This window comes from Aplosporella prunicola (genome assembly GCF_010093885.1).
Source record: "Aplosporella prunicola CBS 121167 unplaced genomic scaffold K452scaffold_14, whole genome shotgun sequence".
NCBI classification, from domain to species: Eukaryota; Fungi; Ascomycota; class Dothideomycetes; order Botryosphaeriales; family Aplosporellaceae; genus Aplosporella; species Aplosporella prunicola.
This window is the reverse complement of record NW_022983542.1, coordinates 689,072-704,687: the sequence shown is the minus strand read 5'-3', so window position 1 is coordinate 704,687 and position 15,616 is coordinate 689,072. Positions and strand designations below refer to the sequence as shown.

The 15,616-nt window shown below is 56.5% G+C and overlaps 3 protein-coding genes across 3 annotated transcripts; all 3 read right to left on the bottom strand.

Annotated features, from left to right (window-relative positions):
• Positions 1–91: 91 nt before the first annotated feature.
• K452DRAFT_251384 (uncharacterized protein) lies at positions 92–3,478 on the bottom strand. Its single transcript, XM_033538212.1, has 9 exons — positions 3,254–3,478; positions 3,069–3,131; positions 2,998–3,019; positions 2,915–2,946; positions 2,644–2,865; positions 2,461–2,591; positions 1,490–2,408; positions 1,273–1,436; positions 92–1,205 (listed from the first exon to the last, which is right to left on the bottom strand). Exons 1-9 carry the CDS (start codon positions 3,269–3,271, stop codon positions 179–181), a joined length of 2,598 nt encoding a protein of 865 aa, XP_033397145.1. The 5' UTR covers positions 3,272–3,478; the 3' UTR covers positions 92–178.
• An 887-nt stretch (positions 3,479–4,365) lies between these two features.
• Positions 4,366–5,208, bottom strand: K452DRAFT_201012 (uncharacterized protein; the record flags this gene model as incomplete). Its single annotated transcript, XM_033536036.1, has 1 exon — positions 4,366–5,208. A coding segment is annotated over one exon (843 nt), but the record flags the coding sequence as incomplete, so codon positions are not given.
• Positions 5,209–13,828: 8,620 nt separating this feature from the next.
• On the bottom strand, positions 13,829–15,553 carry K452DRAFT_288127 (uncharacterized protein). Its single transcript, XM_033540594.1, has 3 exons — positions 15,422–15,553; positions 15,098–15,362; positions 13,829–15,039 (listed from the first exon to the last, which is right to left on the bottom strand). Exons 1-3 carry the CDS (start codon positions 15,482–15,484, stop codon positions 14,132–14,134), a joined length of 1,236 nt encoding a protein of 411 aa, XP_033397143.1. The 5' UTR covers positions 15,485–15,553; the 3' UTR covers positions 13,829–14,131.
• Positions 15,554–15,616: the final 63 nt, after the last annotated feature.

Sequence of the window (15,616 nt, the reverse complement as noted above, 5' to 3'; positions counted from 1 at the left end):
CACCCTCCATTGGCCCTCCGGCCGCTAAGAGGCGATCGTTTGGGTCAGGGGCTGGCCAACGGCATGCGCGTCGCGTCGTTAATGTGGACCTCACTTGGTCGTGCATCAATGGATTCAGATTACGTTCTATACAGCTTTCGCCCGTCGAATATGGCTTTCCAAGGCTTTTTCTTTTGGCCTACTCTGCCGCCTCAGCCTCCTCCGCCTCCGCCTCCGCCTCCGCCTGAACCTCCGCTTCGGCCTCGGCCACGGCTGCCTCCGCGGCGCTCTCATCAGCCGCCTCAGGCACCTCCTCATCCACGTCAACTAGCTTGACCGAGCCGCCCTCCTTCTCCAGCTTCAGCCACTCGTCCCATTCCGGGAACATTTCGGCATCGCCCTCCTCCTCTTCGTTCGGTGGCAGTCCTACAATTCTCGAGACCCTGCCCTTGCCGTCCTTCTCGAGGGACGTCTTCCAGCTCTTTACGAGCAATGGTGCCCTGCTGGGCTTGTAGGTCTGCGCGAAGAGCACGGCCTCTGGTATCCGGTTGGTCTTGGTGAGGACGTCAATGCAGCCATCCACATCACCGACTTGCCAGAGACACGAGAAGGCAATGTTGTGCGCGCTGGCCTCCTCCGCCAATCCCGCCAATTGCCGCAAGCCTGCAGCATTCGAGGTGGACGAGTGCAGCAAGAGGAGCGAGCCAAGGTCCTTCGCGTGAGTAAAGCAGTCCTCTGCCAACTTGATGTTCCACGCAGCGAGCGCAGCATCACCGACAGTCTTCCACTTGTGCTCGACGTTGACCTCCTTGGCCAGCTCAAGAGCAACGTCCAGTTTGCCTAAGCTCAGAGACAGATCGAAGCGGTGCTCGGAGTCAGTGGCAACGTCGAGAGCCTCCTCCTTGAAACCCTGTCCCTCCAGGAATCTAGCGATCTTGTTCTTCTGATCTTGAGGGATGTCCTCAAGCATGCTCATCGCCGTCTCAAGCTCACCGCGGAGGACAAGAGTTTGGTACTCGACAACCGACAGTGATAGACCGTACGACATAACGTTCACGTCCTTGTCGCAGATGTAAATGCGGCCATCACGCGGGAGGTATCCAAGGACGTAATGAGGCGCATCGAAGTGAGAAACTGTGTAGACTTGGTCACCAACCAGGTAATTCAGACGGTTGGTGCTGTTGCTGTAGACGAAGCAGTCGCCAACCCATTGACCAGTCCGAACACTGCAAAGAAGCCGTCAGATAATGTTCTGGGATGCAGTATACATCCGATACGCGCTGCATAACTTACCTCTCGTTGATATCCGTGACCACTTCGAAAGCAGCCTCAACGCCGTCCTCGTCGACTTCGCCAGCCTGCAGAGCAGCGACGTAGTTCTCACGAGAGAAGCGGAGAACATAGAACGTGTCTTCGCAAGCCAGCGTAACAAGCTCGCCGTTCTCTGACCAGTAGACCTAAAATTGTTCAACAAAAATGCCCAGCCAATGTATAATGGGGAACAACTTACGTTGATGGGCTCGACTTCAATCCTCCTGACAAGCTGACCGGTTTGCCAGTCAAAGAAGCCAACACCGCCCTGGCCCTTAACACCCAGAAGAACACCACCACTGAGGCCGTCTGCCTGGTAACCGACGTTCAATCCACCGCTGCCGACTTCCTTGAAGTTGCGGAAGATCTTAACGCTAGTGCCGGATTCCCTGATGGCGTAATCCTTGTCGTTCTCCTTGGAGCCCCAGGCAAAATCCAGAGCTGAGCCGAAAGCCTGGTTACGAAGAGCCAAAGCCGTGTAGATGATGTATTCACCATCACCGCAAACAGCGACGAAACGACCGTTGGGAGAGTGGAGCAGCGACTGCGGGTAGATTTCGGTGGAGCCAAGGTCCTTGGATGGCAGGGTGAGGCGCTCGCCATCCTTCAAGGTCTTATCGCCTCCCTTGACAACCGTCGACAGAATTTCTGAGTGCTTCGCCCAGATGATCTTTCCTGATGCGTCCATGCTGACTGCAGGCTCCTCGCGACCCATCTTAACGACAACGGCGCCATCATCAAAACCGACGGCAACACCTTGCCTGCCCCTCTGGTAGCTCACACACCAAGCGCGCTCAAGGCCATAGTTAAGCGACTGCTCCAAGCGGTACGTGTTGGCGTGCCAGATCTTCACCGTTCCGTCTTCCGAACCGGAGATGATAACTGGAAGCTCGGGGTGGTAGACGGCGAAAGAGACGTTGCTTGTGTGTCCCTCGAGCGTCGCGATAAGGGCCTTCGTGGTGTAATCCCACACCTTCACCGTCCGGTCGTCAGAAGTCGTGAGAAGGTATGGCTTGTCGGATTGCGGGTAGTAGTCGACGTGGTTGACACCCTTGGTCTCGTGCGCTTCCAGCGTGAAGTTGGGGGTCGCAGAACCCAGGCTCCAGATCTTGACAGTCCTACGCTTCCATCAAAACATGATTTCGTGCCAGTATCAGCTCTTTCACATACCTGTCAAGACAAGCCGAGGCGAAAGTGTTGGTATCCTTAGGGTTGATGGCAAGGCCCATGACATAGTGAGCGTGGCCCTCAAAAACCTGGACACACTTCCAGCCCCTCTCCCAATCCCACAGCTTGATTGTCTGTTTCACTGTCAGCCCTCCTCGCGGTTCGTAGTTCCCCGGGCACACGCACCATATCATCCGAAGCGGTAAGCACGAAAGGCTGGGTGGGGTGGACACAGATGGCACGAATGTAATCGGGATGCGCCTCGAAGCTGGTAATCTTCTCGGAGGTGTTATAGTTGTAGACTCGCAGCTGGAAGTCATCGGAACCGCAAACGATCCAGTTCTTGCGCGCAATGAAGCGGCCGGCGCGGACGGGGACATCGGTGAGCTCGAAGGTCTTGACGATTGCCTTGGAAAGTGTCAGCGCCATCCATCCCTTCGTGTGGTCTAGCACTTACCTGCGTCTCATAGGACCAGATGTGGCAGTGGCCTTGATACGTTAGCTGCTATCGCTCATGTTCGCCCAATTCTCAGCACATACCACTGTAGAGGGTGGTGAGAACCTGCGGAAGTTAGCTCTATTCACGACTGCTCTGGAGAGGCGTGGCATACCCATGGCTCTGTAGGGTGGAAGTCGATTCCCTTGACACGCTCGCTCCTGGCAAAGAGCTGTCTCTGTACATCAAACCGCAAGTTAGCAACCCTCGCAACGATGTGCCCATTCAATTCCCCGTCAACCGTCGCCATAATGTCCGTCGGAGTGCGTTATGTCCAGTCGCGCTGAGGGTTCATCGTACCTTCACGTCGAGCCGCATCTTGGAGTCTCAGGGTGGTGGGACGCAAGGGGAGGGTATCGGAGACGACGTGGCTTGTGGGAGCCAGTCCAGGAACTGCGTATTGGTGCGCAAGGCAATGCCCGAGGTTGCGGTGGCGGTATCGCTCGGGGAAATGACGGCGAGGTCGAGGACGGCTTGCGAATGTGTGTTGCGTAGCTTGCGCTGGTCGGATGGGATTCCCCAGGGTCGGCCGCAGGACGGGTCTTGGCGCTGGACCAGTGGACACGCAGCGTGAAACCCGCGTCTGCCCAGATTCCCTGCTCCGCCAAAGCCGCTAACCTAGGTCTATCGAATAGTTGTGTCCGCCTCAAGCTTGCAATCATAGAAACACTTTGACGGAAGGTCGACCACATAAAGTTTTCTTTAAACTCTTCTAAAATAGCATCTAGTTTGGTATAAAACAGTCATAGCATCCCCACGAAATAGATGCTTCTCGCCGTTACACAAACATAAATCGGCCACGACAATGATATTCGCTTGGATTGAGTCTCATCATATTCATCACCACAGCACGTCAATCACCAGTCATATCATCAATACATTAAAGTCGCTATGGTTTTCTTCATTCTCCAAATCCCCAACTATTTACTCGACAGCCATCCTCCCCATGCGCTGTCGCCCCTTGGCCCTCCAACAACAAATGCGTGTTGTCTTCAAGCTCGTCATCCCCTTGATAAGAAAAACAAATTCTGGTCTAGCCTTTTGAGAGAAAAGCCGTAGACAGGTATCTAAGAAACGAATAAATCAACGCGAAGTTTAACTATCGAGCTGATGAGAGATGTAAGAAAATATGCATATACTAATGATGGGAAAAAATAGGAAAAAGCAGTGCCGAAAGTTGCGGCGGGCTGGGCAAAGAATGAACCCAGTCGGTCGTTTCTTTCAGGCGGCGGGGCGCGTGTTTGGTATCCCGGCGGGCAACGGACGTGGCTTTGTGCCTCCGTGGCCCGTGGGGAAGCTTGCAGTAGTTCAACTGCTTACCAACCACGCTTTCAAAAATATAGTACAAAGAACGTGACCTCATGTGATAACATTAGGCCGTCGAGAACGCCATCGATGGCCTCAGTGATGGTTTAGTTCCATCCAAGAGAGTTCTCTGCCATGACGGGGGCCGAAATTTGCGCAGTGCGGGCGCTACGGCCGCTTCCGCTACCGCGGCTGTCACGACCACTGAAGCGGCCACCACGACCGCCAGTCATGAATGCACCGCCAGTCATAGTTGCTCCGTAGCCGCTGGCAGTGGGAACGGAACTGCTCCGCTGGTGGCTCGCCTTCTTCTTCTTGTACCTACGGGCAACGAGCAACATCGCGGCACCGTAGGCAGCCACACCACCGATGGTAGCGAAAGCGATACCGACAGCGCTAGCCTTGATGGGAGAGCTTGAGCTGGAGTCGCTCAGGTCGCCGCTGTTTGAATTTGAGCCGGAATCTGAGGAGCCACCGTTGCCAGAGGACGAGCCCGATGATTCATCGGGGTTTTCACCTGCCAGGATGGCAAATGTCGGGTCGACAAAGCTTGTCAAGAAGTTGATGGTGTCACCCGACTGAGCATCCTGGTTATTGTAGAAGGCAGAGTTGCTGTTGAGCAGATCCAAGTGAAGAGTGTCAACGAGGTCGCTAGGGACGTACAACAAAGCAAGAGTTGTAATGTATCCCAACGATGCGGTAGTGTTGTAAGACGTCAGTGCAAACATCTCGACCTTGTCGTGATCAATTCCAAGGCCATCAGCGACCGCAACAGGCATGTAAGTAGTGAGTTGCCAGCCAGTAGTATCAGCGTGTCCAACGACGAAGGGCCAGTTGAAGCCACGCTTGAAACCGATTTGAATCTTAGTGTGGTTCACGGAAGGTTGAGCCATGCCTCCCGGAGGGGCAATGTACTTCGGATAGCTGGTAGGGGTCGCTGATGCCGTAGTCGACGAAGATTGCTCGGTGGTCGCCGGATCGAAAACGATGCTAGTTGCAACGACAATCGTGGTTGCAGAGTCGGTGCCAATGGGTGCAATGGTATGCGGCGGCTGGGTCGTCGTGGTGGGCGCCGGCGAGGTAGTGCTCACTTCCAAGGTGCTACTGGGCTCGGTCGTCGTCGGAATAACGACAGGAACAATCGTGGACGAAGACGACGAGGTGCTGGTCTCCTCTATAGAAGTAGGGATAGGGATAGGAGTAGGAGTAGGAGTGAGTGTAGGCGTGGTCGACGTAACTTCCATGGGCGTCTCAATAGGCTCAGGCGTGGAAAGAGTCGAGGACTCAGTAGGCGTCGCAAGGCTCGAAGTCTCTGGCGTGGTAATCGCCGGCGGGGTGATAGGCGTGGACATAACAACGGAGACATTGGAGCTTGTAGGAACGGCGGTCGACGTCAATGGGGTGGTCAAGCTCGAGCTGGATTCAGTAGACTGAGCACCAGGGGTAGGAAGTGGGGTTGAAGCTGAGCTGGGACTTGAGAGCTGCACTGAAGACGACCCAGTGACAGCTGGCGTCGAGCCGGTGGCCACGGAAGTAGACGCGGGAGTGGAAGCCGACAAGCTGGCGGTGAGGGAGGAAAGGAGGGAGGTGAGATCAAGGCTCGTGGGCGTGGTAAGCGGGATTGGCGTAACCAGCGGGGTGGTAGGAATCAACGGCGTCGACAGAAGAGAAGAAACCAGGGAGTCGATGCCGCCAAGAGGCGTGGAGCTTGGGGTTACCACAGCAGGAGCGCTCGAGCTGGGAGTTGGGATCAAAGGCGTCAAAGTGGGCGTCAAAACGCCGGAAATGATGGAGCTGAGGTCGCTAGTAACGCCGGAAACGATGGAGCCCAACTCACTCGTGAGTGGCAGGCCAAGGCCAGGAGTCGTAGGTGCGGGGGTAACCACGGATCCAGTGGAAACATCGCTGCTGGTGCCAATGACGCTGCTGGGTGTCAAACCGGTAGCACTCACCGAAGCGGGCAGAGATCCAGAGGAAGGAGTAGCGGCAGCCGAGGAAGGAGCAATTCCCGAAGACGTGGTAATAGTAGCGCTCGACGGAATCACCATCGACGAAGGGGTCAAGATGGAGTTGACACTAGTCACCGCGGCAGAGGACATCGAGGACGGCGTCAGGATGGAGTTGGTGCCAGTCGCCGCCGCAGAGGACATTGAGGACGGTGTCAGGATAGAGTTGACATCCGAACTGATGCCAGCTTCAGCGGAGGATAGACCAGAAGCAATCGGAGTGATGATCGGAGTGAGTGCCGACTGCACAGGGGTCAAGGCGGAGTTGACATCAGAGCCGATGGTCGCTGCGGCAGAAGACAAACCAGATGCGATGGGAGTGACCACAGACTGCACCGGAGTCAAAATGGAGTTAACATCAGAGCCGACGCCACTCAGAATAGAGGACAAAGGAGTTGCCAAAGGCGTCACAGCCGATGTCACATCAGAAACCAAGCCACCCAAGAGACCGGGAGTGGACAAGGTAGCAGCAGAGGACGGGGTGACTGGCGCATTGCTGGAGCTTTCAATGACTGTGGACAGACCAACCATGATGCCGGTGCCTGAGGAAGCAGAGCCTGGGGTCACGGGGATAGCACCCAATGAGCTGGTAGGTGTGACGATGGGAACAGCAACGCCGCCAGTGCCAACAGTGGAAGAGGCGGCAGTCGCATCTGCGTCGCTTGTTGTCGCAGCGCTTGATGGGGTAACAACAGGAATCGAGACACCACCCGTCCCAACGATGGACGAAACAGCACCCGTCTCAGATGCAGCTGCGCTCGACGAGATAATGTCCAACGAGCTAGTGGGCGTGACAATTGGAAGGGGGACACCGCCAGTTCCGGCAGCGCTGGACAAAGCGGTGGGAGTGGCGACACTGGACAAAGCGATAGGCGTGCCGGCGCTAGTTGCGACTGAATCTTGCGAGCTGCTGGAAGTAGGCATTACAACTGGAATGGAAACCCCGCCAGTACCCGCCGCACTCGAAACGGCAGCACTGGGAGTGGCAAAGCTTGAGGGAATCGCATCGGTTGAGTCGGTGGCGCTCGGGGTAGGTTGGACAATTGGAATAGAGACACCGCCCGTACCAGTACCAGCAGCGCTGGAGACAGCCAAAATTGGGGTAGCAATGCTCGAAGACGATGCGAACTCATCAGTGGCCGCGCTGCTCGAGGTAGGCAGAACAACTGGGATAGAGACGCCACCAGTACCAACAATACTGGAAGCGGCAGAACCCAACACACTCGTGACGCCGTCAACCGCACTGGACAAATCCGACAACGGAGTGCTAGTTGGAGGCACAATCGGAATCGAAACACCTCCAGTACCGGCAGCGCTAGATACAGCAGCGTTGGGGGTAGCAAAAGAGGAGGCAGCATCGCTTGAAAAGACGGAGTTTGAGGAAGCAGACGGCTCGCTAGCAGAGGAACTAGTGGGCAGAACAACCGGAATTGATACACCAGCAGTACCAGCAGCACTCGACACAGCGGCAATCGGCGTGGCGATGGTTGGTGTAGCGGCGCTTGAAGCGGCAGCAGAATTTGTGGACTCCTCAACAGCAGCGGAAGAGCTGGTTGGCAGAACAACCGGAATGGAAACTCCAGCAGTTCCGGCAGCACTGGATGCGGCAGCATTTGGCGTGACGAAAGAAGAAGCGGCGGCGCTCGAAGATGCAGCAAGCGGCGTATCCACAGATGAGAAGGCAGCGGCGCTTGAGACGGCAGCATTTGGCGTGGCAAAAGACGAGGCAGCGGCACTGGAGACTTCGGTAACCGGCGTAGCGAACGAGGACGCAGCAGCGCTGGAGACTTGAGCAACCGGCGTAGCGAACGAAGACGCGGCAGCGCTGGAGACCTCAGCAACCGGCGTAGCCAGGGACGAGGAAGCAGCAACGCTGGAGGACGCCACAATGCTGGAAGACGCCACAACACTAGAAGACGCCGCAGGAGTAGCGATCTCTGTGCTGGTCAACAAACCGGTCGGCTGGACGAACGGCACCGAAACTCCTCCGGTTCCAACAACAGATTGAGCAGATGAGAAGTCTGGGATCTGCGCAGAGAGCTCCGCAGAGAGCAACGCCGCAGGCGTTGGCACCGAAGGCTGTGCCGAGGTGAACTGCGCCAATGGGTCCACAGGAGTTTGAGCGGAAGACTCTGCGGAGGACTGAACCGCAGACGTCTGCGCAGGAGTCTGAACAGAAGAAGACTGCACAGAAGACGACGGAAGAGCGACCGGCGCAGGGGTGTCAATAACCGAAGACTGCACAGAAGTAGACGGCAGAGAAACCGGCGCAGGAGTCTCAACGGACGAAGTCTTAACCGATGATGAAGGTACAGCGACTGGCGCAGGAGTCTCAACAAATGAGGACTGCACCGACGACGAGGGTACAGGGACTGGCGCAGGAGTCTCGACAGACGAAGATTGAGCCGACGACGAAGGTACAGGGGCCGGCGCAGGGGTCTGAATAGATGAGGACTGAACCGACGACGAAGGTACAAGGACCGGCGTAGAGAGTGCGGTTGAAGAGACAACCTCGATGGTGCTGGTCGCGGCCGACGTCTCTGCGCTTGACGAAATAACCGGCGTCGCCACGCTTGATGTCGCTAAAGATGACGAGGCGACGCTGGACGAATCAACGCTGGATGAAGCAACGGTAGACGAAGGCAAAGCTGGAGTCGCGGGAGTTATAGCTGCTGCCGGCGTGGTCGCCTGGCGCTTGACGGGGAAGTAGTATTTTGGCTTTGCTGCCGCGGGAGCAGCGTCGGCCGTCGCGCCCTGCATAGAGAGGAGGGCCATGCAGGCGGCCCATGTTACCGTAGAGGTTCTCATGATGAATTAATTCCAACAAGCAGGACTTTTCAGGTTCTGTCTGATGGAAGATGCGATGATGATCGCTTGTACTGCGGACAGAGTCAGAGACGACCGTGAAACGCAGGCCGAGGGACAGACTACTGTCAGAAGCTGAAAAACGAGTGTACTTGACGAATCAAGGAAAAGAGTGTCTTCTAGATGTATGAGATCAGTAAGGGTCGTTAATGCGTCGCAGGAGCCGTGCAGTCGGGGGAATTCGCCAGTGGTCCCGCCACGCGTCCAGCCCCCCAATGTTACAAGGGATGACTTACCGAACTGGCAACGCAGTCGCAGTCGCAGAATCAACAGCACAAAGACAAGTTTGAGATTGGCGAGAGATCTCTAGAAGACGCACGATACCATCCTGCGGATACCAGGAGATACGATGATTGATCGAGGAGTGGCTCGGTTTGCGCAAGTCCCTCAGAGCTCAGACGCGCGACCTTTGCGCAAAAACAAAAGTGTTGTCCAATTCTTTAACAATTTCGTCTTTGTCTCGTCGACTCCACAACAATGGCGCAGCGCGAGAAATGGCGTTCAAAAGATTAAAATGGCTGGCGGAGCCCACGCGGTCGAAACCTCCCGACAAAGAATGGCGGACGCAAATTCCAAAAACCCAGCTCTTCACAAGACCCAAATATAGCGGCGGCGCACGTCGACGATGCTACGCAATCCCTTTGTAGGCAGTGCGAAGGGCGCAAAGTCGGCGGGGGCAGCGGGCGGACGGGCGGGCGGAAAGCGGGCCGGGGAGAGAGAGCAGTCGTCCTTGGGATACGAAGGCAATGAATTGCACGGAGCGAAAACGAGCGGTGGTGATTCGCGGGGAATCAATCAATCGGCAGACGGCGAAGGAGCGTGGAGGACGAGCCCTCTCGGAGTTGAGAAAGCACAGCGACGGCGGCGTGGGCACACTGGAAGCAGAGCTTCAGGGCGAAGTCCGGTCGAGGATTGTCGGGATGGATGGGGAAGGGAGTGGAGAAGGCGAGGTTGCGAGCGCGAGGAGGCGTGAGATTGGGGAGGGAAGGCGCCGGCCAGTTGAAAGCGAACTGACCCCCGGTTGGCAACAGGGAAGACAGCGACGGAGCGAAGCCGACGGCGCATAAAACGTGCACAAGTGCCCGTGCCGCGTGCAGCTGAAAATAGGGCAGACCAGCTCGACGGCGGGTGGAGACTGGAGAGAGAGGGGGACTGCCGCTACGACCAAAGCTCTCAAGTTATCGCGGCGAAGGAATGGGCGATCGCTCACACGCTGAGATTTGGGCGCCGTGGGATTATTGCAGTGCAGCACACACACGCCCTCTCACACAAACCTTGCATGCGACTGTCCTCATGCCGCTAGCGCCCTGCTTAGCTGACCAGGGCGAAATGAGATGGTCCTGGCGTAGCGTCTCAGATCACGCTCACGGCCTTCTGTTAATATCGACCCTTTGCTGGCAGCAGCGCCTTCGTCATCTGCACCTGCGATAGGACCCGTCCAGCCAGTGTCGCACATTCATCTCCGCCCAAAGCTGCCCATCAGCCGTTTCCCCGTCTTACGTGGTTAGCCTCATGGATACCGCTCCAGCCACCACACGCTTGCCCGTACCACTTTCGTCGTCCTGTGAGCACACCCTGGCCATCCTCTATTGTATCCTTGCGCCTGCCCGCCGCGCGTCCTCTGACCTTCACGAAAGAAAGTTACAAACACCACCACCGTTCTTAACCACCGTTTACTATATCGTCCCCACCCGCCGCCAATGCCCAGTCCAGACTCCAGCCCCGCCCTGGTCGGGGGTGGGCGCCTAAGGGTTCAGGAGAGAGCTTGAAAAACTCCGTTACCGTCACAACCATAATAATGCCATGACTTATTCATCTGCCGAGATTTCGGGGAGAAAACTTTCATACCAAGCCCTTCCAAACCCAATCCAGACGGCGACTCGGTCGAGAAGCCGCTTTTCCTGACTCCCCCGGCACCCGTTCCGAGTAACCACCTCCGTGTCACGCGTTTCAGGGTCATCTATCTTCCTATCCAGCTCGCCGCCGTCGTTTTCTCGCGCGTTTCATCACGGCGCTTCAGGCTTGGTGCTCGAAAGTATTTGATATACCGCCTCTATTTCTGGCCCCCATCCTTCTCAGATAAAACAGCGCTTCGCCGTGGAGGAGGCTGAGGCTCGCGATAGCACTCTTCTCCTGTGGAGATACGCATTGGTAAACTATCGACGAGTGCCCTCCGGTGCACAATCTACCAGGGAGACCGAGCGTAGCAAAGGGCGGGCGCGGCCGTCAGGACCACGTCTGAGCCCAGAACAGAGCGGTCTATCAACTTCCCAAAGCTCGTTAGGTAGTTCGCGCCTTCGCCAGCAGCTGCGCCTCTCGCCAGGGAATTACGCAGCCAGCGGCGAATAGCCTCAGACACGAAGCGCGTCCCCACGGTCAGGACAGTTGGTGTCCATGTCTTCCCTCCGGATCTCCTCAAGCGGATGCCGAGGGGGAACATCGTTCGATCCCAGCTGGGAACCTTAAGCCTCCTTCTTAGTCAGGGTATCAAGACCGTTAGTCAAGGGTTCGCTCTTCTCGACTATTCTTAGCATCTCTTGTTGCGGTGTTCTCTCCGCCCTGGCGGTTGACACCGCCTCGTTCCACAGTTGGTGTTGAATAGGTATATCTCTCATGCGTTAATGGGATCCGGCATCGATGTGCGTTGATTCGCATCGTTCCCGAAAAGTAAGAACTTAACTTGCAGTCAGTTATTGACAATTTCTGCGGATCGCAAGGCATCCGGGATCGTCACCCAAGCCAATACTCGGTAGATTCAAGGGTTCATCACGGACATCTAAGCATCTCACTGCTTCTCCACACAGAATCTCGACGACAAATGGAATTTTGTGGCGGATTCAAGCCTTTGTGGAGCAGTAAGCTTTGTTCCTTCTCGTTGGTATCAATGTGTTGTTTTTCCGTCATTCAGTGTTTCTCTATATGATGTCGTTTCCTCTCCTCAAGCCTTTGCAACTCGCAAGTCATCATCGCCAGCAAAAGGTGAACGTTGAGTGTCGACTGACCGCGCTTACTGAGCCAGCAAGTTTGAATCATTTTTGAGGCCAATCTCGACTCCTACGACATTGTATGGGTTGATTGACGAGTGACATAGTTCGAGATTCAACCATAGCATGGTCCTCGCTAATCTACGTTTCAGAACAGAGCCGCTCTGACCTCGTCTAGCAGTGTCTTGACACTGCCGAGACAACGACTGAAGGCCACTGCGGTCGATTGGTAACAGGCTCACTCATACTCTTAAGTCTGATAGGGTTTTGGGATCGACTTTTGTTGAAGGCTCTGTCCTGTGTTACCTGCTCGCCAATCTCATAGATGTTTATATGCACAACTTCCAAGAGTACAGCAGATGCGAGCATGCGAGTATCCCGGGAAGTCTCGGCAAATTGAGCATCTCATTGGGCATCAAAAGATATCCGCCGGTGAAGGCAAGTCGGTGACAGTGTCTAGTATTGCGCTGGTCGTCGAGTTCTAGCCCAACGTCGCCCATGCGTAGTGGAAGATTACACGGGTACAGTCAAATCTACCCGGCAAGTATCAAGGCACATGGAAGCAGCTTTTCCATAGGGCTGCCTCAGACTGCAATCTCCGAGCATTCACTCATCCTGCAAACAAATCCCGCCATACGCGTTTCCCCGCATCTGCAAGAACATCAATGGATGCCGTCTACGTGGTCCGCCACGGCTTTCCGAACCGCCTTGGCTCAATAGGTCGTCTTACCCCACTCCAGCAGCATATGTATGGCTGACCACTAAACCCCTCATGCAGCAGCCACCCAGTCCATGCCTGCACGATGCAGAAAAGCAGGCATGCGCGCATGCACGCATGCACCACGCACCAGCAGCAGCAGACCGGCCCACCCCAGCAGAGCCCTCCACCACGCTGACCAAAAAGGTAGGTCCCGCACACCGCCCGACCCAACAACCACCGCGCCCACAGACTGCACACGACGCCTGCGCAGCGCGCGCGCGCGCACTCGTATCCGTCTCGCGGCCTCTCCAGCCCTCGATCCCTTCATACCAGGGCTCTATGTACGTACATCGCGCCGCCCGCTGGCTGAAAGCTTATCCCGCAGGCAGTCGGGAACGCGGGAGCGCGGCGGCCCTTTGGGAGCAGTGTCACTGCTATGTACGTACACATGTACAGCCGCTCTGCTCGGCCGAGTCTCGTGCCGCCTGCCGAGTCACTATCTATGTATTGTTTTGCTGCGTGCTGCTGCTGCTGCTGCTGCTGTTGTTGTAGTACGGCGGGTATTATTCGGCGGCCGGTGGCGCCGCTGTAAGGCTGAGTCTGGCGTTGGCGCTGGCGCTGGGGTGGCTGGGGCCGTCGCGCCAATGTGGGGAGCCGCGGGGTCTGGTCGAGACTCGAGACTACATACTCGAGCACCTACCTACCTTCTCGAGCAGGAGTATTGTTGCTCGAACATCAATGCTGTTCGTCACTGTTGTTGTAGTCGTCGTCGTCGTCACTATTATCTCCATAATCTCCATCACCATCGCCTTCGGCAGTTCTCTCGGCTAGACGACAACAGCCCGTTCTGGTTCGATGCGCAGCTTGGGGAGGGGTCTTTCAATGCGGTGCTATGGTAGCGTCTCCAGAGGCTAGGTACCGGTCCTGCGCGCCGGTTACTTCTCGAACGGACGGACCAAATTGCATAGTGCATACGGGCAAGCCACAATATAGGATAAGAACGCCACATGATTGATTCGGTGCAGCCAGTCGCCGGACTGGGAATTTTAGCATTGGATTCGTATGTAATGTAACTGACATGGCATGATTCTACTTCATATGAGGAGGCACGACGGACCTCTCGTCTAGCCCCCCGGAGACAGATCATAATCGAGCACCATAGCGCGCTCGCAACGTGCGAGGCCTAGCCCTTCTTCCTTATTGCGCCGAACTCCTGCCTGAATGCGTCTCTGTACATTCGGACTCGCGACACTTTTTCGTTCAAGCAAGCGCTTTGGTATGCATACGCGGCATGAAATCATCGGAGAGGCTCCTCTGCTCATCGCACCGGCTCCACGTATTCCTCATCAGCTGGGCTGCTTGTTTCTGTCGAGACGGGTTCGTCATCCCCGTCGATGCTCTCCGTCTCCGGCAGCTTCTCCGGGTCCCTCATCGTGTGTATCGTGCCCTTGCGGCCCATAAAGTCTCCTGTCCTTAGCCCCCGCACCTCATCCGGGTTCACGCCCTTCAGCAAGTCGCCCCGACTCTTCCTCTCCTTGATGTACTCGCGCACAGGACACATGGCCGCATCTCGGCACGCCTCCTTGATGTCGGAGCCGCTCATGCCGGCCGAGACACGGACGAGGTAATCGAGGTCGAAGTTGACGCGGTCGATCTTGGTGTCGCGCAGAATGAGCTTAAAGATGCCGCGGCGCTGGTGCGCTGAGGGCAGAGACACAGGGAATTTCTTGGGCATGCGGCGCAGGATGGCCTCGTCAATGTCCTGGATGCGGTTCGTGGCGCCGAGGATGCAGATGCGCTGCGGTTCGCCGCTGGAGTTGATAGAGGCCAGCCCGTCCCAGTGCGTCATGAACTCGGCCTTGACCATGCCACTGGCTTCGTGCTCGCCGCTGCGCCGCTGGCCCAACACTGCGTCGATCTCGTCGATAAAGACAATAGCCGGTTGCAGTTTGCGCGCGAGCGAGAAGACAGCGTTGACGAGCTTGTTCGAGTCGCCGTACCACTTCTCGGTCAAGGTGGATATGTGGAGGTTTATGAAGCAGGCGCCGCTTTCGTGCGCGAGCGCCTTGGCCAACATTGTCTTACCGCAGCCTGGGGGACCGTAGAGTAGCACACCAGAAGGCGCGGACAGTAGCGACGAGGAGTGGGCGTAGAGGTGGGGTAGCGTAAGCGGGTAGATAACGGATTCCTTAAGTTCTTCGATTATATCGTCGAGGCCACCGATGTCTGGGACGGAACTGTTAGTTGGGCATACTGGCTTGGGCGTCAGACGGTTGGGACTTGCCCTCAAACGTGATGGGTATCTCTTCTGGCGCGACGACCTCCATAGCGATCGTCTGCTCGTATGGGGTAAGCACGAGCTCTTCCCGGTGTAGCCTTTGCCTGATGCTGTTCTGCTCATCATCCTCGTCCTCGTCCTCTTGCCTGGCTAATATGCCGCTCAGCTTCTTCTTCGCGGCGACAGACTTCTGGCGCGCTTCCTCCTTCTGGGCGGCGTCGGGATCTAATCTGGTGAGGAGGTTGCGGACCACAAAATACATCAAAACAGGCTGCGCGCGCGATCAGCACAAATCCGCAGGGCGCGATACGGCCATATCGGGTGACTTACTGCGGCGGTGATCATGAGCAGGTCGCCCAGGTACGAGTACTTCTTCCAAGGGTGTTCGGGCATGATGACTGGTGTGAGAGCGGCGCGCGCCCGTGTCGCAATATGGGTATGTACAGGACGGAGTGAGATGGTGGAGGGTTGCGTGTCCGGCAAAGCGTCGAACGTCAAGCGTGTGGCGTCGACGGTGGCTGAGAC